The 20,273-nt window shown below is 50.0% G+C and overlaps 6 protein-coding genes across 6 annotated transcripts; 2 read left to right on the forward strand and 4 right to left on the reverse strand.

Annotated features, from left to right (window-relative positions):
- Positions 1-102: 102 nt before the first annotated feature.
- On the reverse strand, positions 103-3,828 carry N7496_006879 (uncharacterized protein; the record flags this gene model as incomplete). The annotated part of the gene is made up of 2 exons (XM_056699808.1): positions 103-2,163; positions 2,551-3,828. The coding sequence occupies 2 exons, from the start codon at positions 3,826-3,828 to the stop codon at positions 103-105; spliced, it is 3,339 nt and encodes a 1,112-aa protein (XP_056555221.1).
- A 1,263-nt stretch (positions 3,829-5,091) lies between these two features.
- N7496_006880 (phosducin family protein) lies at positions 5,092-6,073 on the reverse strand (the record flags this gene model as incomplete). The annotated part of the gene is made up of 3 exons (XM_056699809.1): positions 5,092-5,107; positions 5,169-5,398; positions 5,456-6,073. 3 exons carry the CDS (start codon positions 6,071-6,073, stop codon positions 5,092-5,094), a joined length of 864 nt encoding a protein of 287 aa, XP_056555222.1.
- A 2,899-nt stretch (positions 6,074-8,972) lies between these two features.
- N7496_006881 (uncharacterized protein) lies at positions 8,973-9,152 on the forward strand (the record flags this gene model as incomplete). The annotated part of the gene is made up of 1 exon (XM_056699810.1): positions 8,973-9,152. One exon carries the CDS (start codon positions 8,973-8,975, stop codon positions 9,150-9,152), a length of 180 nt encoding a protein of 59 aa, XP_056555223.1.
- A 115-nt stretch (positions 9,153-9,267) lies between these two features.
- Positions 9,268-10,708, reverse strand: N7496_006882 (WD40 repeat domain-containing protein; the record flags this gene model as incomplete). Its single annotated transcript, XM_056699811.1, has 5 exons — positions 9,268-9,288; positions 9,364-9,483; positions 9,563-9,652; positions 9,722-10,434; positions 10,591-10,708. The coding sequence occupies 5 exons, from the start codon at positions 10,706-10,708 to the stop codon at positions 9,268-9,270; spliced, it is 1,062 nt and encodes a 353-aa protein (XP_056555224.1).
- Positions 10,709-15,529: 4,821 nt separating this feature from the next.
- Positions 15,530-17,371, forward strand: samB (MYND-type zinc finger protein MUB1; the record flags this gene model as incomplete). The annotated part of the gene is made up of 1 exon (XM_056699812.1): positions 15,530-17,371. The coding sequence occupies one exon, from the start codon at positions 15,530-15,532 to the stop codon at positions 17,369-17,371; it is 1,842 nt and encodes a 613-aa protein (XP_056555225.1).
- An 837-nt stretch (positions 17,372-18,208) lies between these two features.
- N7496_006884 (uncharacterized protein) lies at positions 18,209-19,622 on the reverse strand (the record flags this gene model as incomplete). The annotated part of the gene is made up of 6 exons (XM_056699813.1): positions 18,209-18,832; positions 18,906-19,056; positions 19,123-19,139; positions 19,193-19,246; positions 19,308-19,391; positions 19,452-19,622. The coding sequence occupies 6 exons, from the start codon at positions 19,620-19,622 to the stop codon at positions 18,209-18,211; spliced, it is 1,101 nt and encodes a 366-aa protein (XP_056555226.1).
- Between the last annotated feature and the right edge of the window lie 651 nt (positions 19,623-20,273).

Genomic DNA, 20,273 nt, shown 5'->3' on the forward strand with positions numbered 1-20,273 from the left:
AGGGGGCTGTATGATCAATCTGGATACTGAATCTCAAATTCCTTGATATAAAGGCCTTATGGTCAACGTTGGCTGTGAAAATGGACGCACACAGTAGCGCTTCTAGCGGCCAGATGCTTCTTGATCAATATAACATGATAGCCCTAGGAATGAAATTCGACCCGAGGCGTGTCCCAGGACAACCTTGTTACCGTGAATGGCAGAGCAGACGGATCGATACTCGGGGGGTAGCCACAGGACTGCCTCGCCGCAGATTGCAATCCATGTATCCTCTAATATGGATATGCCCTCGCTGGCGAGATGGGAGATTTGAGTGTTAGGATCATCCAAAGATTGGAGATAGAGTAACCCAAGATTTGTTCTCAGATATGAATCGTTGTTCGAGAACTCCAATCCGGTGACCTCCCCGTTCATGATGTAGGTGTGTTGCAAGGTTGCGCTCATGACTTCCCAACTCTTGACGGTCTGGCCGCTCGAACTAGTAACTAGAAGCTGGCCATTGTGGGAGAAGGTCAAAGATAGGAGCGTATCTTGATGGCCTTCAAGAGTATGGCGGAGAGTACCCGTAACAATGTCCCAAAGCTTTACTGTATGATCACTCGAGCCGGAAGCTAACAATAGACCATCGGGGGAGAATGCCACACAGTGAATAGAGCTTGAATGGCCTTTGAGTGTCTGCAAAAGAGCGCCAGTAGTAGCGTCCCATATCTTAACTGTATCATCGCTCGATCCAGATGCCAAGAGTCGACTAATAGGGGCGAATGTGACACAGTAGATTGGGTCCATATGGCCTATAAGCGTCAACTGTAGAGAACCCGTGGTGATATCCCAAATCTTGATAGATTCATCTCGAGAACCAGACGCGAGATATTGGCCATCAGAGGTAAATGCTATCGCCAAAACAGCATCCGAATGACCTTTCAGTGTTCTCTGTAGATGGCCTGAGATGGGATCCCAAAGTTTCACAGTATGATCCCACGACGCGGAAGCCAGGATTTGTTTATCAGGTGAAAATACGATAGTCCAAACCCAATCAGAATGACCATCATCACTCTGCTGTGAACTGTGTGTGGACAAATCCCAGAGCCGTACTGTGTGGTCCAAGGAGCCTGACGCAAGTGTATGGCCATCAGGAGAGAACGCCACAGACCGAGCCAAAGCCGAATGGCTTTTGAACGTATGCTTCAAGGTTCCCATGGCAGTATCCCGAACCTTGACAGTTCTATCACCGGAACCAGTCACTAAAAGTCTCCCATCGGGCGAGAAAGTGACCCCGTAAACTGCGTCTAGTTCAATGCGAGACGCGAAACATTGCAGCAGCGCACCCGTAGCGGGATCCCAGAGTCGAGCTGTTCTGTCTTCGGAGCCAGATGCTAAAAGACCCTGTGGGGAAAATGCCACAGAGTAAACTAGATCTGAATGGCCCAGAAGCGTCCTTTGCCAAGCTCCGCTAGTAGAATCCCAAAGACGTATGGTTTTATCTCGAGAGCCGGATGCTAGCAGTTTTCCGTCTGCCGAGAATGCTAGGCAGAATATAGAGCGTGAATGGCCCGTAAGAGGCGGCTGGAGGATCGCGCCAGTGGTCATATCTCGCAACATGACTGTGCGGTCGAACGAAGTCGATGCGAAAAGTCGACTGTTTGGGTATACAGCCACGGCCGTCACGCCATCTGAATGATCATTGTGACACCACTTCATTTCGCCAGTGACAGTATCCCATAGCCGAACCGTTTTATCGTAGGAGCCGGATACAAGAAACCTACCGTTGTTATCGGGATAGAATACCAGGGATGAAACTCCATCCGAGTGGCCTCTAAGAGTTTGCTGCAGTGCACCCGTTCTCGTGTCCCACAGTCTGATCGTCTTGTCGAATGAACCCGATGCTAAAATCCGACCCTTGGAGCAAAATGAAACGACTTGAACACCGAATGAATGTCCCTCGAGAGACTGTAGATCTTCGCTCCAGGCTTCTTCGACATCTGGTGGTCTCAATACCCAGCTAGGAAGCTCCTCTTTGAAATATTTCCGAATAATTGCCTTTCTGGGGGTGAATAGAAGTCCCGAGGAGTATATTTGCAAGGGTGCTTCGTCGGCGATTTGTCTGAATTTCAAAAGAAAACGTTTAGCATCATGGAGGAAGTCGATTATTTCCTGGTTCTTGTTCTGCTTGGGACATTAGCCGGCTTTGGACAAGGGGGACAGTTATGCGCAGACTCCTTGTCTGAAACTTACTTGTATACCTGATTGCAATAGCTCAATCGTTCCAACGGCCTCTGAAACGATACCTAAAATACTCATGACCTCAACCCAATGCAGAAAGTGACTCTGAAGGAATAAAAAAGCGGCTTCTATCTCGTTGCGGGAGTCTTGACTCTGCACGAGATGGTGTACCCAATAACGACAAGCGTATTGCAATTCTGGAGAAAGACACCGGTTGATATTCAAGGAATCAATCTCTTCGCGCCTTGTTCCATCACTTGGCAGTTCACATATATTCCTTCTTAGGGTCTGACACAGAAGGAGACATCGACTAGTCAATCTGCGGTGTACCTCCTTCTCATCCACCCAGAACGGATTTGTCGCCTTTGTTTCTGGATCGAGGAGAAAGTCCCGAAAAGAAAGGTGAAATAGCCGTACTGGCAGAGATGTATCCTCGGGCACGTTCAAAATCGAATGCAATAGCTTTAATCTGAGACCGATCAAGCGCTCAGGTAGATCGCCCAGCTTTGAAAGCGTCGTAATCGAGAGTGGTCGCTCAAGTATCACGATCGTGCCAAGAATTCTCTGATATTCTTCAACTAGCCGGGACTCTTGTCTCTTGCGTTGTCCCTTAAGAAGTCGATTCAATATAGGAAGATAAGTCGCTTCCAATTGTGATCCGTCTCTCTTATACCCGAGTACCTCATCTAGACTATCCACCGGATCCCAGTGCGGGTCCTCAAACATTCGGCAAAGAGTCGCGATGAAAATAAACAATGGCACGGATAGAGCCACGAGAGCTTGGATATTTGTAGATCCCGGCCAGTCATTCGGCAGTGATTGATTTTTCCTAATTTTCAACAGTCGGTGGTCCAAGAATAGGGTTATATCGTGTGCGATCACCGTTTCGGGAATTTGGTGAAGAACTAGATTCTGGTAGGCGTCATCTGACATTTCGGAGAATCCTAGACGGATAGGGAGCTCGGGTCTGCTAGTCAGGAATATCCGTAGACTTAGTGCCTCGCGTAGTTGTGGGAGTAACTGTAGTATAACCTGTATGTCATCGTCCGGGTCACATTCATCCAACGCATCTATCACGATAACCCTAGTCGGGATATGGGAGTTCGATTTCCTGAGCTCTTGAATTGGCTGAAGTAACAAGGTATCGAATTGGTGCTTAAGTGACCTCGTCGCAATATCAGTGTCCTCACTAAGGGCATTCTGAATAAGCAATCTTAGTTCGGGCGTACTCTTCGCGATCCGTCTCGAGACCGTGGTGAAGAATTTCGTTGCATTCCCCCTATCACCCTCGCCCCTCTTGAAGAAGAAAGTTGCTGCTAGTAATCGGTCCTGTTTCAACCGTCTAGCCACAGTCCGGCATATTGTTGACTTCCCAGTTCCGGCCACCCCGCTTAACCAGAACATGCATTTTCCCTCTGGTGATATGGCCCATTCTTGGATTTTGCTGAGAAGTTCGGTTCTAGTGCCTGGCAGACATTCTTCTTCGTGTTGGTCTTTGTAGGAGTCGAATTCGGCTTCGTGTGCGACTGGCAGTTTGTCTAGGGGATCTGTATCTATTAAGTATCTAGTGGCGGTCTCGCCCAAAAGAATCAGGGAAGGTACCTGCATGAGTATGGTGATGAAGAGTGATTTTGCCTTGATTGATGCCTATCTGGGAACCAGAATTTTGACCTTGGAAAGCTACTGTAGTCGTCATGATTATGATGTTAGGGAAGAATTAGGTCAAAAACAGTGTAGAGTTCGTTGACCTGAGAAGACATGTGGGAGTCCAGATAAGCCTTGGGCATCCTCTCACTAGCAATATAGTTGGAGGCGTCGAGAAGTGCTGATGCCAAGGCTCGCATTATCTTCACTGTAACAGATCTATCCAATAATAGACTACTTAGGTACTCTTCAGCTGACGTGGTCAGCATTGTCACCAGGCGATACGAGGTGATCCTCTTGCATGTTGACCTTGAGGCTCATCTAGTAGCGGGAGAGGAATTTGGGTCTGGAGGTCTTAAGTAGACTTCCATTTGAGTTCAAGCACAGAAACTATCGATACCACTTTCTGGGCATTATCCAACATCTGTTGTAGTGCAATCTCACTCCACCTACTGAGGCAATCCCCGTGTTCGAGTAGTGTACTTGCGCGGCAAAAGGAATATCCTGATTTGCCCACGGAAACAAGACGCATACTGCATGGCCATCACCCACGTGCATTCTTACAAACATGACATAGGCCCTTACGTTATGCATATTTGGCGAATAAGGTTGAACGGGATGGATTCAGGGCAAAAAGTTGATTGCTTGTGGAGATTAGCCATGTAATGGATGGTAGGTCAAAATCTGAAACTCAAACTAAACTTCATAGACAAGAAACAAACTACAAGTAAAGGAGAGGACATTCACAGTAAAGAATCAAAAACATCATGGGATATCTCAACTAAAACCAATATCAACTAACCAAGGCCCAACCCGCACCACATGCTCAAAATCCAAAACCCCAGAAAGCCAGAACAGAAAACAAAAGGGAAATAACACAAGGAGAGTATCGGCATAAGACACAGGTCGGCGTTAAAACACAAATAAGGAAAATCACAGGGCCAAACAGCGTATGCCCCAGAAAAACAAGATTCCAGCCAGGAGCTCCGTTCCACACGGTCTATTGAGATCCCAACGCCTGAAAACAGCCGCCGTCTTTTTCTGTTTTGTATGCATTTAACAGAGAAGATGAAGGTAGGGGATGAGTGAAAAAAAGATGAGATAGGAAGACATGTCAGAAGTGGAAGAGGTGAAGAGAGATGGTAGTGGAGATGGAGGAAAAGGAAGTAACCAAGACGCCCGTTGCTGTGCGAAGATGATGCAGAAAAGAGTGACGTCGATGCTATTTTAGAGCACACGGTTCCTGGAAGATATATTAGTATTCAAATCATGGGCATGTTCTGGGCTTCGTGATGACGACATACAGCTTCAACAGGTCCTCTAGGCTATCAGCACTGCAGCTGCGGCCCTTGGGGATGTTGCGAATGATATCGGTAATGGTGGTAAAGACTTCACCACCACGGTAGGCAAGCAGCGCTGGAGCCTGGATATGATCCATCTCGGCAATCTCATGATGCAGCTTGACAAAGCGGGTAGTAGGTTGTCTGCGGGCAATAGTGACAAGGCACTCCTCGACAATGGCACTGTCATTGGACTAGAAAAGGAAAGTTAGACCGGAAATTAAAGAGGGTCAATGGGGTCTCAAACATACGTGAGGATCATAAATGCACACCACAACGATAGTATCCGAGGTCACCTTCTCAATGGCATCGAGGTACCCCGCAGCATCAACGGTCTCTACAGATCCAAAGCGTCGCCCACGTGGAGAGGGACGCCGCATACCGCGGGTTTGAAGCTCCTGCATACGCGAGGCGCGCCACTTGCGCATAAACCGCTCCTCATCGTCCTCGCTACCGGACGAACCCTCAACCCCGGGGGCAGATGCCTCGTCCCGGGTTCCCTTGTTTGAGCTAAAGGTGGGACCATTGGAGTCGAAGCCCGCAGCGCTGAGGAGGGTCTTGCGGAAGGACTTCTTGCGGGCGCGCTCAAAGGCCTGGGCATCGGCGATGACACCCTTGGGTCCGGTGTTGGCTTCGAAGACGGTGTTGGGGACGTGGTAATTGCCACGAGAGGAGACCATGTTGTCTGTGTTATCCTCGTCTTCGTCGGAGGAGTCGAACACACGACGTTGGCGCAGGTGACGTGGTGGGGAGGAGAGGGAATCGTTGTCGTCGGAGAAGTGCGGGGAGTCGTCACGATCTTCGGGGTGGGATGAGGTATGGGCACGATTGTTTGCCACCAGCTGGTCGAATTCTTCTTGGGCTGACATGGTGAAAGAAAGAGCGAGGGCTCCGGGGGGTCTGGGGGGTGGAGATGGGATTTAAGGTCGGGAGGGAGAGAGATGTGTGTGGGAGTGGGAGTGACTGGAGGGAACCAGGATGTCTGGGAATTCTGGGGCAGGAATTGGGCGGGAGTGTCTGAATCGGAGGGATCGACGGGTCTAAGGCGGTTTCAGACGTTCAGCAGGTGTTGGCCCCTGAAGAGAACGGTCGGACTAGAACGAGTCTGGAGTAGCGCGGTAGTCGCGGAGGCATGAAGACAAAGAAGAAAACAGATGGTCGGAGTTGGGGCTGAGCTGGGAAGAGATCGCCAGGGTGAAACGGTTGGAAAAGAAAAAGGAAAAAAAAGGAGCCCCTTTTTCGACCATTCGAGTTTCAAACCAAAGGATGATGTTAACTCCCCCACTGAACGTAGAATCTTCCACTGGATCTTTAATTTTTGATTTGATTTGATTTTGATTTTGATGCCGTGGTCTTTCTGAAGTGGGAGTGCTTCGGCCGGGATATAGTATATACTGTTTATAGGACTGAGTATACTTCTTCTAGTATATAACCGAGTACCAACTATAGTCTATTCCTAGTAGTATCCAGCTCGAGTCAAGGATAACCCTAACAAACTCAAAAGACAAACCCTCCCAATCTCAAGAATTCACTTCCGAATGATCGTCGGCCCCCAAATTAACCCACGTGGAAAGTCATCCTTGTCCGCCATCTGCGCATCAATGCGAGCGGTTCGTGCGAGTCTCTCTCAAGGATGATATGCTAACTGGATGGTTCCAACTTCCTTGTTCGAAGCAATTTCCCTAGGGCGAAATTACTTGCAACATCATCACAAATAGCTCTGGCAAATTCAAATCAGGTATACGCTCACCTTCTCCACCCTAACAAGCTAACAGGCTAATAGGCTCACATATCGCATCCTAGATTCTCAGCCCGTTTCAACCCTCCGGAGTATGTACACATTCCCTATTTCCTAACCGGTTAACCCCCCCCCCCAACAAGGCATAAGCAACCTGCAATTCTGAAACACCTACGCGCGCGTGGCTTCCTAGGTGACGCAGATCTCTTACTCCGGGCCACGATGAATTGACATCCCCATTCGCTAATCTCGAATCCCATTCTCCGTGTTTTGACGGCGCCATTGCCCGTATCGGGCTAAGTACCGTTCGAAACTACTGTAGAAAACGGCACAGGCTGGAAAGTCTGGAATGATTCAGCCCCGGGAAGGACTTGTGGACTTTGTGGAGCGGATCTTGAGGATCTGATCCACAAGCTTCCCGACCAAAGGCAAGTTAGGCAACACGACTTGGTCGCAAATTGGGGGCAGGACAAGTAAAAATAGTTATAACGTTATTATTTAATTTAAATCGGACTTCGGTACTGGTTGGTTGTTTTTTTTTATGTTGGCCACGTACTAAAAAGTAGTGCACTGTCCTTATACAACCCGTCATTAAACCCGGATGATAGGCCCGCGAGACAAAGGACAATGGCAAAAGGACAGAGTGACTCGAGGCCAAAACTCTGGTCAATGCGAAGGTTAGGTAGTAATCTGGTTGGCCTAACTGGCTTTTTCCTTGTAAACATCCCCGAATGCTTCAGGGGCAGGATCAATTCTGATCAATTCGAGCCCCCTCATCATATACACCAGCTGGAATTGTCGAGGATTTACTGCTCTGTTATCTCTAGGCAGATACAATTTATTCCTCGCCGACGGTGGCATGTTCCTCCCCGTCCAGGATCACTGGTCCTGGTCAGGCAAGAATCACCTCAAAAGAACATTATCTCTGTCTGACTCGGGAATCCTGAGCCCGTTCATCAGCTGAGTTCGTCCAGCTATCGGAATACGTGGCTGCGGCCGTGATGTTGGCCCACTCATTCTTCATGTTCCCAAATGGTTGACAACAGCCCAAACCACGGAGTACAACCAATGCATGCTGACTGGAATTGCGGTGAAGATGGATTGTCTTGATGATTGCCTAGATACATCCATCGTTCAATTCACGACCTGTTGGCTTTCCAGACAGGGTTTATCCAGAGACAACAAGCTCATCAAAAGACATGCCTCAAAATTTCCCGGCTGCCTAGCATCATGACCACATCTACAGGTTCTACGAACCTACTACCAACTTACGCACTACCAAGGCACGCTATCACCAAAGACCTTGTATGGATGCCCTATGGCTGACGCTGACGCCACGCTTGCAGACACCCAACCCGCAACGAAGGAAGCGAAGGCCAACGCAACGCTCGAACAGACCGGCTGCAAGTCCCAGGACAAACAGCCAGAAGAAAATTAAACTCAAAGATTGAAATCACAAATGGAAATTGAAGGCTTCTTAGGGAAAAAACAAGGGAACAACATAAAAAAAAGGGAAATCCGATGAAGAATTCCCCAAAGATCCAGACCATAGGAGAGGCAATAGGTACAGGCACAATTCTTTCTTTGGCGAGACACAAGGAAATATGGCGGGGAAACGATCAAACATGTGATGATAGATCAGAGGGGGAAATCAAAGAAAACTGAGAAGAGATGACGCGGGAACGCAGGGGAAATTTCAAAAGAAGCGCAAAGATCATGGCCGAATCCACCGAACCGGTCCCTGTCCATTCCATCACTAAGAAAATACATACCGAACCGATGCGGAAAGGGCAAAGAAAAAAAAAACAGACGAAGAGGGGGTAGTTGAAAGGGAATAAATCGAGGTGAGAAAAAAAAATAAAAAAGGTAAATCCAGGGGAGAAGAAGAGAAAAAAAGAGGCATCATCACCAACAGGAGGGAAGCCAACGAACGGGATGGTCATAGAGGTAAAGAACCGCATGGGATGGCAACTCTGTTCTTTTGTTACTTCCGGTGTAACCACCACGAAAGGTCCACGGCACCTCTCATCATGACCATCCCAAGCGGCAGCGCTCTCGTCATATCCAAACATTGTTGTGTCGTCGCTTTCGTGTCTTCCCCAGGCGTCGCACTCGCCTTCTACCACTACACCACTCTTCCGTATCGCATGCGACGGACCGATGTCTGCGCCGTAATTATCCCGAGAACCCGAAAGTTCCCCGGTAACTGATTATTATCGTACAATGGCGGAGATTCGACCCATCGAACCAAAGAAAATTTCGAATAAGAGCATTGCAAATGATCGACACGGGGTATCTTGCGTTTGTTTTCTTTTGTGGGGGAGATTACCAGGCCCAGACCTTAAGCTGTAGGGGATGGGGGGGGAAGTCATCAGTATTGTTTTTTATCAAATTGCAACCCAGAAAAAGACCAGAACTTACGAGAGAGTCCCAAGATCCAGTGCACAGACTGATGCCATCATTGCTGACACCCAAGCAGCTGACACGGTTCTCGTGGCCGCTGAGCGAGCCAACCTTGTCGCCGCGCAGAACATCCCACACCTGCAACTCCAGTTAGTGATTGTTCCAGACAATTGTTCTCAAGTCATCATTTCTCAGAAAATTGAGAGACAAAACATACCTTGCACTCGAAGTCGTCGTAACCAGCAAACAATAACCGGCCAGAAACGGAGAACGCAACGGAGGTGATACCGCAAAGAACTTGGTCGCTCTGTTGAATTTGAAAAAAAAATTAGTATCTAGCCAGTGGAATCTGACGCGTAACAAGGATAAACCATACCTGGTAGATGTTGAGCTCGCGGTCGGCACGGATATCGAACAGACGGCAAGAGGTATCGTCGGAACCGGTTCCGAAGGCGTTTCCATCGGGGAAGAACTGAATGGCGTTGATATCGGACTCGTGACCAGCAAAGGTCTGGACGGCCTTGCCGGTACGGATATCCCACAGCTTAGCGAAGGCGTCGCAAGCACCGGAAACGAAGATGTTCTGGTTGGTAGGGTTGATGCTAATCGACATCACGTCGCCGAGGTGGTCGGCAAACTCGGTAACCTTGGATCCGGACTCGATATCCCACAGCATACAGGTCATATCGCCGGAAGAGGTGATGATGCGGCGGTCATTGATGAAGCGACAGCAGGAGAGGTAGCCCGAGTGACCGGAAAGCTCACGCGCGACGCGAGTAGGACCCTCGCGCGACGACAGGTTGTAGATGGAGCAAATGTTGTCGAGACCACCGCAGGCGACGTAGTTTCCGCTGGGCGCATAGGCGCAGGTCATGACCCAGGAGGAGCGCAGGGGAATGGCGTGAACTTTGTTGGTAGTGTAGGCGTCCCAGATGATGAGCTTTCCGTCCTGCGAAGCTGACACAAGGTGGCGGCGGTCGGTCGACCAGTGCATGGCGTAGATCTTGGCGAGGTGACCCTTCAGCGTCCGGCGCGGCTTCATGCCAATTCGAGGGAGGGTATCGGTCTGGTTCTGGGCAACTTGGCGGACTGCGGAGAGAGGGAGGTCAGCAATTCATTCCAATTCATCGTAATCCATTTCCACCCATTTGCCTCTCCTGAGAACTGGTCCATCGAGGAAAACAAAAAGTCCGGAATCGAGGTCCGGAAAATGATCGCGGAGAATCCAATGGGGAATAATCGTACGTGAAGTGTCGGCCAGCTCATCCTTGCGGCGCCTGATCTTGTCCTTCAAACCCTCAGCTTCGCGCCTGGCCGCAGTAATCTTGGCCTGCATCTGTTCGCCCGTCATATCGGCTGCCATCTTGCCGGATTGAAATGGCCCCTAGTAACCGTTGTTGAGGAAAAGGAAGGGGAGCGAAGGAAACGAGGTTCCAGGGGGTTGGTGGAAAGCGGAAGAGGTGTGGAGGGAGGTTGACGGTTGGGTGGGAGAGTCGGAAAGGGTGTTGAGGGGGGCAAGTTGGGACGAGGGGGCTGAAAGTGGAGCGAAGAGGACAGAAGGTTGGAAGCGACCGAGTCAGGGCCTCAAGCTGCGATCATAATACACGTAAAATGATCACTTGCAAGGGGGATTGCTGATGGGGGGGGAAGTAAATTCCTGTACGAGTTCCACGTCGCTCAAAGGGGAGGGGAAGGGAAAAGGAATAGTGAAGGTTTCTGGGACTCTGACCAGGGGGGAGGAAGAAGAGAGAGCGTCTGGAAATGATACGGAAGTCCGTACGGGTTAGTTACGATTGGTACGGGCTGGTAATGTTACCTTGGATATTTACCGCGGTGGCTGGCCCAGACTACTGGATGGGCAATATATTACCGGCTGCTAGTGGTAACGGGATGACAGGGTACACTAGTAGGGACAACAAGAACAAACACATCGAGACCGTGGATGGCGTCTCGATTCGGATTAGATTACATTCTACAGGGTCAATTGAACTCCTATTATAGATACATTGAGTCTCTATTCCGTCATTATGCCTTAGGTAGAAGTATAATGGTTCGATACAGTAGATTCATCATATCTACCCGTTCCAGTGTTAAAGGCCAGGCCGAGGGTGGAGTGAAAAATACACCGTCAATAATACGCACAGGGGAAATAATCCCTCCGCGGTACCTGATTATGTACTTTGACTCCGTCGGGGGCAGCTCTGTTGCTTTTTTTTCTTGATTTGTTATTAAGCAGTAGTACATGAATACCACATTACTACTATCCCATAGGGTAGTAAGGTTAAAAGTACTAGACAGTAATCCTGCATGAACGCAACCTAGATAATTGAATCGATCCCTGATCGCCCAGGCTGACAGCTGATGTCTTCCTGGCTAATACATGTTCCCTCTGTTTAATACCGCATGGGGAGGCCTTCAAATCCTCTCAGAGCTATCCACTCCTACCTACTATTTCAAAAATATCCTCCGTGATGACAAAGACCAAAAATGACAAACACTTATAACTATATAATATCGAGGAACATGGAGGATCATTTCAAGTAGGTCCCACCAGCGCTAAAGATCACCCCAATATCACGAGTGATCCTCAAAGCTCGGTTGAATGCTCCATAAACACGGTATTTCGCGATCGCCTTCAAAAATAACACCTACACTCAAGATTAGAACATAGCCACCGGCAATGTTTAGGGTGCACCTAAACAATAGAGTAGCATTTGGCGCGATACTTCTAACAGGCCTAGGGGCTCATCATTCCACTTACAGTTGGAGATGAAACCCATCTCTAATTATAGTGAAGTCAATAGTGCGCCCCAGTTTCGACAGCAACATGCAACGATAGGCCCTAGTACACTCCGTACGACCAGGGTATTTACTGTACGGACTATATTTCCCCAGGGTGCTGGAACTACATCCGTACGGTAGCAACAAACCAGAATGATGGGTCAGGCACTTCGGCCCTCTCTCGAACCCCTGTGCGTCGTTTTCTTTTTTTTTGATCTCCACGTCCAACTCCAGCGGGCGGCTATTTACCTGCTCTTGCTTTTTTCCTTCCCCAGGCTTCTCATTGGCCCTGCTTCTCCCTGGCGTCATTGCCGGCAGATATTGAAGATCTTTCCCCCCCTTATGCTAGCCTTCGGACCTCCGCCAGTAGACACCAAAGCGCGGAGGTGGAAAGACTCTTGGGCTTGACTCTCTTGAGGGGGATGCTTCCCGTTTTGGGTACTCTGCTCCGATACCCCGATGATTTTGTATTAATTCATGCTATGGAAGACTGTGCTTGCTAAGTATTATTGCTACGAGAACATACGTTGCCATTTCAACTGCCAACATCCAACTAATATCCCATATTCCATGTCAACATGTGCTGGGTCCTCGGTCGGTCTGGGCATGGTGGTACAGTACCAGCAATACATCTCATACTGTACGCGCTTATACTGTACACATTATTGGATACCACAATACAGGCCCCATACTCATCTCCGAGTCCATACAGTAGTAAAAATAATAATTACTCCGTACAAAACTACTTCACGGAGTAAGTTAACGAGACTCACTAGCCACTTCTGTTTGTCCCGGACCCATTATCCACCAACAGCACTTGCAGCCATAAACCGGGTCCAAGCTCTCGCACCAGTGCATTTCTAATCGCTTCTGATCCTTTTCAGTCTCCACCAAACTCGCTGAATAATCTACAATGACCACCCTAGAATAATCTTCTAAGCCTCGTAACAGAACAAACCCTGGCAGCTTAGGGTTGGCAAATCGGCGTGGTGGCCCCCCGTCCCGGCGGGTCCAGCCGTTAAATCCTGCGAAGGGGGGGCCTTCAATCTCAATAGATTACGCCGTGCCGAATGGCCTCGCAGTCTTCTCCCTGGGTGCCGCAGGAAGATGAGCTCCCCACTGCCCGACGGTTTCTGGAGCCCCCTATTTTCCCGGACCCCCAAAGAAGAGGTTTGGTTTGATATGCATACGGCCGATCATTATTACGGAGTATGGAGGACAAACTTCATACATCACGGAACGACAATTCCTAGTCGTTAATTACGACCGGTTCTCATGGCAAATCCATTAAGGCCAGCAGAGAGATTATCTCCATTGTGGAATTTTGATTTCCCACATCTTCTCCAGGCGTTGGAACTGCTGCGCCGGGACCCCCGAACTGGTTCTGCAAAGGCCCACTACTGACTGTTGAACGTGCCAATCCCCTCTCTCTCCACCGGGATTCCCCACTCGTCGTTGAAGATCTACACAAAGTGTACATCAAAATACAAATAGGATGTACTGGTCGCATCAATGCGGCCTGGGCAGCGTTCTTCATGTACGACCGTGCTAGTGCGGCTTCGATTCCCACGTAATAATGTCTGACATGAAGCGGTTCGTCAGGGGCGATCGAACGCCTGCACGGCTGAGTCACTTGAAGAATAAAACCCTCGGCACCATGGGCTAGCAGTTGAGTCATTCGCCAACGACAATAGTTATTATGATAATCAGCGTCAACGACGGAGGAACTTGAGGATTAGTATCCCATGAACAGATTCGTCTGCCTGACTAGAGTTGGCCCCGTTCTCAACGCTCAAGTTCGGCCCGATGGCATTCGCAGGCTCCGGTGCGGTGTGCAATGCCCTGCGTTAGTGCATGCAACGGCAGATCTACCGTAATATCCTCCATGATTGAGGCAAAGGGGGCTCTTTCACTTGATGCCATGTATAGCTGATAGTATGGTCTTCTCTCTGAGCTAGACAGAGCATAGATTGAGCCAGTAGACATCCCATCCGTAATGCAGTCACACCTCCAGCACTTTTCTGAATCCCAAGTACCTCGGTATCGACTCGAAGAGACCTCGAACTTGAGTATCCCATGTACCAGGAATAGATGCACATCTGGGTTGACCTAACAGAAATCTTCGCCAGAAATGGTAAATCGAGAGGAGTGCTCAACGTTAGACCATCTACTATCGGTTCATCTATCTATCTACCTTGGTGGTTTCCCTAAGTTAAGTCCCTCTCTGGCTCCAATCAAAAGACTAACATGTCATATGGGGCTTCCGGGGCTTTCTAGTGCATTGCGCGTCGTTGATCACCATGTCGTATATCGAATTGGGAAGATTGTTGGTCTAATATCGGGATGTCGGGACTAGGCCGAGGGCTAGAAGCGAAGAAGAGCGCCTTTGCAGAGAATTCGTAGTAGTATCTATTAAATTTGAAATGGGATCAAGCACTCTAGTAGATAAAGTGTGAAACAGGTAATTCGTTCTGTTAATGTTCCTATGTATCTTCGGTGTTAACTGGTCTCGGCCACACATCCTGGGCCCTTAAGCCCTTGGCCCTATCAGCTTTGTCACCCTCAGTCATCCCGAGCCCGAGCATTAGCCGCCACGAGGGATCGGATAGGCCCTGCAGCGCACGTCGGGGATTTTAGAGGAAGAAAAGATAATATAGCAGGAAGAAGGAGAATTAAATAGAGACGAGTACTCTCTGATTATTTCTTCCAACTTTTTTTTTAATTTGAATACAGTGTATCACAGCAGAGAAAAAAAAAATAAGAAGAGCGGTAAAAATAGCAGGGCAAGAAAATCAGGCAAAGTTCAGAGTTGAGGGTGGCGGGAGCCAATCCTCGGGTGCCGTAATATTAAGGAGGCACCTGACGCCTCTCCGCTTTCGCCCTCAAAGGCTTTTCAACTTCGCCCATCTCCCTTACCAACGACCCTACGATCGGATTCGCGACCCTTCCATCGATTTTGCATTCACTGATTCTTTCTTTTAATCGGACTCTCAACCATCCCTCCCTCATCCGTCTCGTTGACGCCTCATTCTCGCCTGCCCAGTCTCGTTCTCGTGGAGTCATCACAAGTCTCCTCCCCTCCTCCACCACCCAACCCCCTCTCGCTCCCCTTCCCCTCATTCTCGGGAAACCCATCAGGCGCTGTATATACTTTCCTGGACCGGTGTTCCCTGATGTCTCTGGGTGGATCTCAGCACTTCTTGTGAGGGTTTCTTGATCTCGTCCCCGTGGGCGCCATCCCTCTGGTTAGGGGCTGAAATACCACCATTTGGGTATCGTCAAGGTCCTCATCGCCTGGCCTGTTTCCTTTTGTCGAATCCCTTGGACGCAGATCATATCCATCACGCCTGCATTGCTTTTCTCGTCTCGTTTGATTTTTTTTAATCGTTACTCCCCGTTCACCATGCGGGAAGTCAACTTCAGCATCCCCAATGTGAACAAGGCCTCGGTCAACATCACCACCACCCTCTATGACCGTCGTGCCCTTGATTGCACATCGACCCTCCCCCTCATCAACTCCCTCAACCACCTAGCTTACCTCACAACCTCGTCGGCAAGGATTAGGGACATCTTGACCGTCGATGGCGGCATCGAAAGACTCGTGTGCATCCTGAAGGAGGGCAGGAGCAAGGATTTGATGGAAATGTGGAAATGGAGTCTCGCCTTTCAGTGTGTTGTCAACATCGGAGTACGAGGCTCGGAAAGTGTGCGCACCAGAGTGGTCGAGGCCGACATGGTCCCCGTGATTGCCACTATTCTGGACAACTACATCAAGGTGGTGGACAAAGTGCGATCGCGCGCCGAGCCCGACTCGCAAAAACATGCCTCGAGTCGCCAGGCTGTCAAGCCCAGCTCTTCTAGCCGCGAGGCCCCCGAACGGACTGCCCCCGTGGAATCGGGCAGCCACGCCGAAGCCCGCCCCTCCTCTCGCCGACAGGCCCCTCCCCCAAGCATCGAAATCCCCCAGCCTTACTACCAAGATAACCAACCGACCGACTCCGATGCAATGGACATCACTTCCCCTCCCCGTGCACCCATGACATCACCCCCCGAACGAAGCACCTTCCGACAGGATGTCCACAACCACCGAGCCCACGATGGCCGGTTTTCTCGGACGAGCCATCGCTTGCGAGCGATGCAACCCCTGGCCACCGCCGTTCCCCCGATCGACACCGCCGAAACCTTTGGTCTACGACCCGTGCGTGATGCCGAGCGCCTCCCAAGCATGCTGCCTGGGCTGCAAACTGGTATCATCTCGCAACCCGACTCTCCGACGACACCCAGTGGACCCATTCAGTCCCGAAGCATTCCTCAAGCGGCACCCGCTCGGCAACGGCCCGCAATTCGGCAGCAACCGTCGGCCTCGGGTGAATCGGACGATGCGAATGGTGAGGACTCGACCATGGGAGATGATACTGTTTTGGGGCAGAATCCAGATCCCATCGTTGGACTGCCTAACCGAATGGAGATCGACGGTGTCGATGAACAACAGACAACCATGATTGACGATGTCTCTCCTGCACATGGCCTGACAGTGACCGATCCTTCGGAAGAGGGCCAGGATGCAGAGACCTTCAACATTGCCCATCGGTCTGCCGTCGATGGCAGCATCATCAACAATAACGGCACCACGCAACCCAATGGCGGGCTGGGTCTTTCGCCCACCCAGGCTCCGAACAACCCCAACTCCCCAACTCTTGCCCCTAGCCCCTATGCCATGTACCTGCGCGATCGAAACACACCTGCGACTCAGAGCGTCCTGACCACTATGCCTCGGGATGAGGATGTCCTGATGTCACTGCAGCTCTTGGCTTATGTATCCAAGTACTGTAATCTGAGGTCGTATTTCCAGCGCTCTCACCTCGTGCCAAAACTGAAGATCGACCGGGAATTGCATCTTCTTGATGAAAATGCAGACCCGTCTTCTCCTGTTGAGGTTGAGGAGGAGGACGAGTATCTGCTGCCCGACGATGTTAATATCTTCCCACTGGTTGAGAAGTTCACCGTTCGGCACCACTCGAAGGACATGCAGTACTGGGCCTGCGTCGTCATGAGAAATCTCTGCCGCAAGGACGAGTCGCGAGGCGGCATCCGTCAATGTGCGTACTACAAGTGCGGCAAGTGGGAAGAGTTCCAGCGCCAGTTCGCCAAATGCCGTCGCTGCCGTCGCACCAAGTATTGCAGCAAAGACTGCCAAAAGGCCGCGTGGGTCTACCACCGCCACTGGTGCCATACTACTCCTTGATACCAATCCATCACCTCTACAAACCACTCACCATACACCTCCTCCCGCCGACCTCGATGTTCGAGTTCTGTTTCTGATTATTCACAAATGCATATTGGCTCTCGCATAGCGTCATATCGCGTCTCCCCCTCCCCCCTTCTATTGTTTGATTCAAGGTCTTACGTCTCACTTGCGCATGGCATTGCAAAATCTGGTGGCGTTTCCAATTCGACAAACATCACCCCCCAAGATACCTATTTTTCCACATGTTGTTTTGAATTTCCCATTTGGCTTTCCCATCGTCTCTTCGAACCGCTCTTACCTCGAACATGGGGACTTTTTTTTGTCTTCCGATAACGTCAGGGGTGCCATCCAGATCGATGGGCCCCCCTTCCACACTATATCATTACTCAATATTTCCCATCAGCCTGTCATGAGTGTATATCTGTTTTGTTGTTCGCATTGTTTCATGGGGGACTCTCACGAGGGTCCCTCCTTCGTCCGATTTATACAGGTTTAACCGCCTGACACACACTGCGCTTGTCATCTTTCCTCATACTTAATTGTGCTGTCACGAGTTTCTTATGTCCGTAGATGGGCAACACTACCGACAGGTTCGACCGTTCCACCACGGGAGCATTTTCCTTGTGCAGTCCCATCTATGATGCCAATTTACGTCTTTTGGAGGGTCCTTTTGTTCTGGTCTATGTGCACTTTGCCTCCACGGCAGCGGCGTTCTTTTCTTATACTCATTGGCACTGTCGTTTCGAAATGAATGAACTCATTTGCATCTGATCTCTTTTTTTTTCTCGTGTAGACAAGTAAATACGTAATCCCATGATCTCCCACTTCTTTCCTCTATTCCTCCTTCGTAAACCCATACGTCGCCGCCAGCCTGGACTCCAAATGCTCCGCCGCAGTCAACGGCCTCTTGCCCGGCTCCAAGCTGCCAGCACCACCTCCAAATCCAACCGCCCCATCCCCCTTCAACCCACCAGTCTTCTCCCGATGCGCCGCGACAATCTCACTCGGCACCGGCACCAACTCCGTCGTATCAACGGGATGACAGAAATACACCAACGTATACCGATCCTGCGGATTCGGCTTCCGCTGCTCGGCCAGGGGAAACACGACCCGGTGCACGGTGGACTTGAGCAGTCCGTCCGTCCAGTAGCTAAGCAGATCGCCGATGTTGACCAAGATCGGCGGGAAGGGGAATGCGTCGGGCTTGTCGCCTGGGATTATGGGGACGGGGGCCCAGGATCCCTCTGGCGTGAGGATTTCGAGGCCCGGCTGGCCGGGTCGTTGGAAGAGGAGGGTGATACTGCCGTAGTCGGAGTGGGCGCCGGCTCGGACGTCCTTGTCGTGTTTGTAGGATGCTGTTGCGGGGGAGAAGATGGATGGGTAGAACAGGTAGCGGAGGATGCTGCCTGTGGGGCCGAGGCTGGGGTCGTGGCGGGTGGTGAAGAAGTCTTTGGGGATCTGGAGGAGAGTAGTTAGTATTTATACTTTTTATATCTGGGGGAATTGGGTAATTGGTAGATTGTTAACTTACTTCCAGGCCCAGGGAGAGCAGGGTCAGGATTCTGGTGCAGGTCTTGTTGCAGAGTTGGGCAAAGTCGTAGATCTCTGACTCATGGGGTGCCAGGGATGCTGGCAGAGGCTGTTGCGCTTTGCCATCTTTGAAGTCGCCAAAGTTCATGGCTCTGTGATAATTGTGAGTGGGTACTCATGGTTTGAGTTCATCTTTATATTGGTAAGTATATACATACTCCTTGAAATCGCCAGTCTGTAGAGAATGGTTAGCCTAGTCAATTGGAATTCCGGGAGTCTCTGACGTACGCGCTGATGCTCGGGATCCAGAGTCTCGGTGTGCATGCCAGACCAGCCGCGGTTCTAGAAGATATGAAAAGACATCGAGTCAGTCTGTGCCTAGTAGCGACTGTGCTCATAAAACAGGCACTGGACGAGGATCACCAACGTTGGGCGTAATGGGGCAAGTCTCCTTCTCGGACACAGGAGATGCAAAGAACTTTTTCGACTGTACAGACTGTTAGCTTGTCCCAACTCTGCATACCAAAGTCATCAATGGAATACATACGAGTTCAAACCCACGGTCGACATCCTCCGTCGCAAAATCTGTGCCCTTGCTGTTCACATACAAAAAACCATACTTGGCCGCGGCATCGAGCATCGCCTTCCCCACGGCGGGGTCATGGGGATCAGAGATGTCGATGACGGGCAACTCAATTGGGATCGCGGTATCTGACATGGTGGATGGTCGATTTGCAATTAGACAAGAAAACAGGACCAGACAGATCCAGGTAGATTGAGTGTAAGCAAGAGCTCCCTTCAGAAATGTGGAGGGGGAGTAGTTCACGGGCACACGTGGAGAAATTGGAGAATTGGAGAATTATATAGATTGGGGCGTTAGCGCTAGGGAGATATCGGTTACCTGAAGCGGAAAAAAAAATCGGGGCCTATCGCGGTAATCAACCAACAGTGAAAGATTGGTTATCAAGCCCGATTAATTCGGCTAATCGAGTCGACTAAGAGGTTTTGTCCATGGATGGGTCTGGGTGGATTCCCGCGCGCAGGCGATATCCGACGTGCAGATTGGCAGGACGACCCCGCCATTGAACTAGTCACTGTTAGGTAGGTACAGTCCCTTAACCGACTGGACAGTTAATAAGCACCTGTGTTTGAGCTGGATGTGGCTTGACTTATCTTTTAGTTTATACGTGTAATTTTGTTAGATACTCTTTTTGGAGAATTGAGGAAGATAGGCAAATTAGGTGGATATCTTGGGGAGTTTCTGCTAGCGATGAAACTAACCTTTTTGAATGATCGACTAGTTCAATTATGCGCTGAAGAACCTTATCAGAGCCAGAGACTCTTTCAATTTGTAGCTATTGGTAGAATA

This window comes from Penicillium cataractarum (assembly GCF_028827025.1).
Source record: "Penicillium cataractarum strain IBT 29864 chromosome Unknown utg000005l, whole genome shotgun sequence".
In the NCBI taxonomy this organism is placed as follows: Eukaryota; Fungi; Ascomycota; class Eurotiomycetes; order Eurotiales; family Aspergillaceae; genus Penicillium; species Penicillium cataractarum.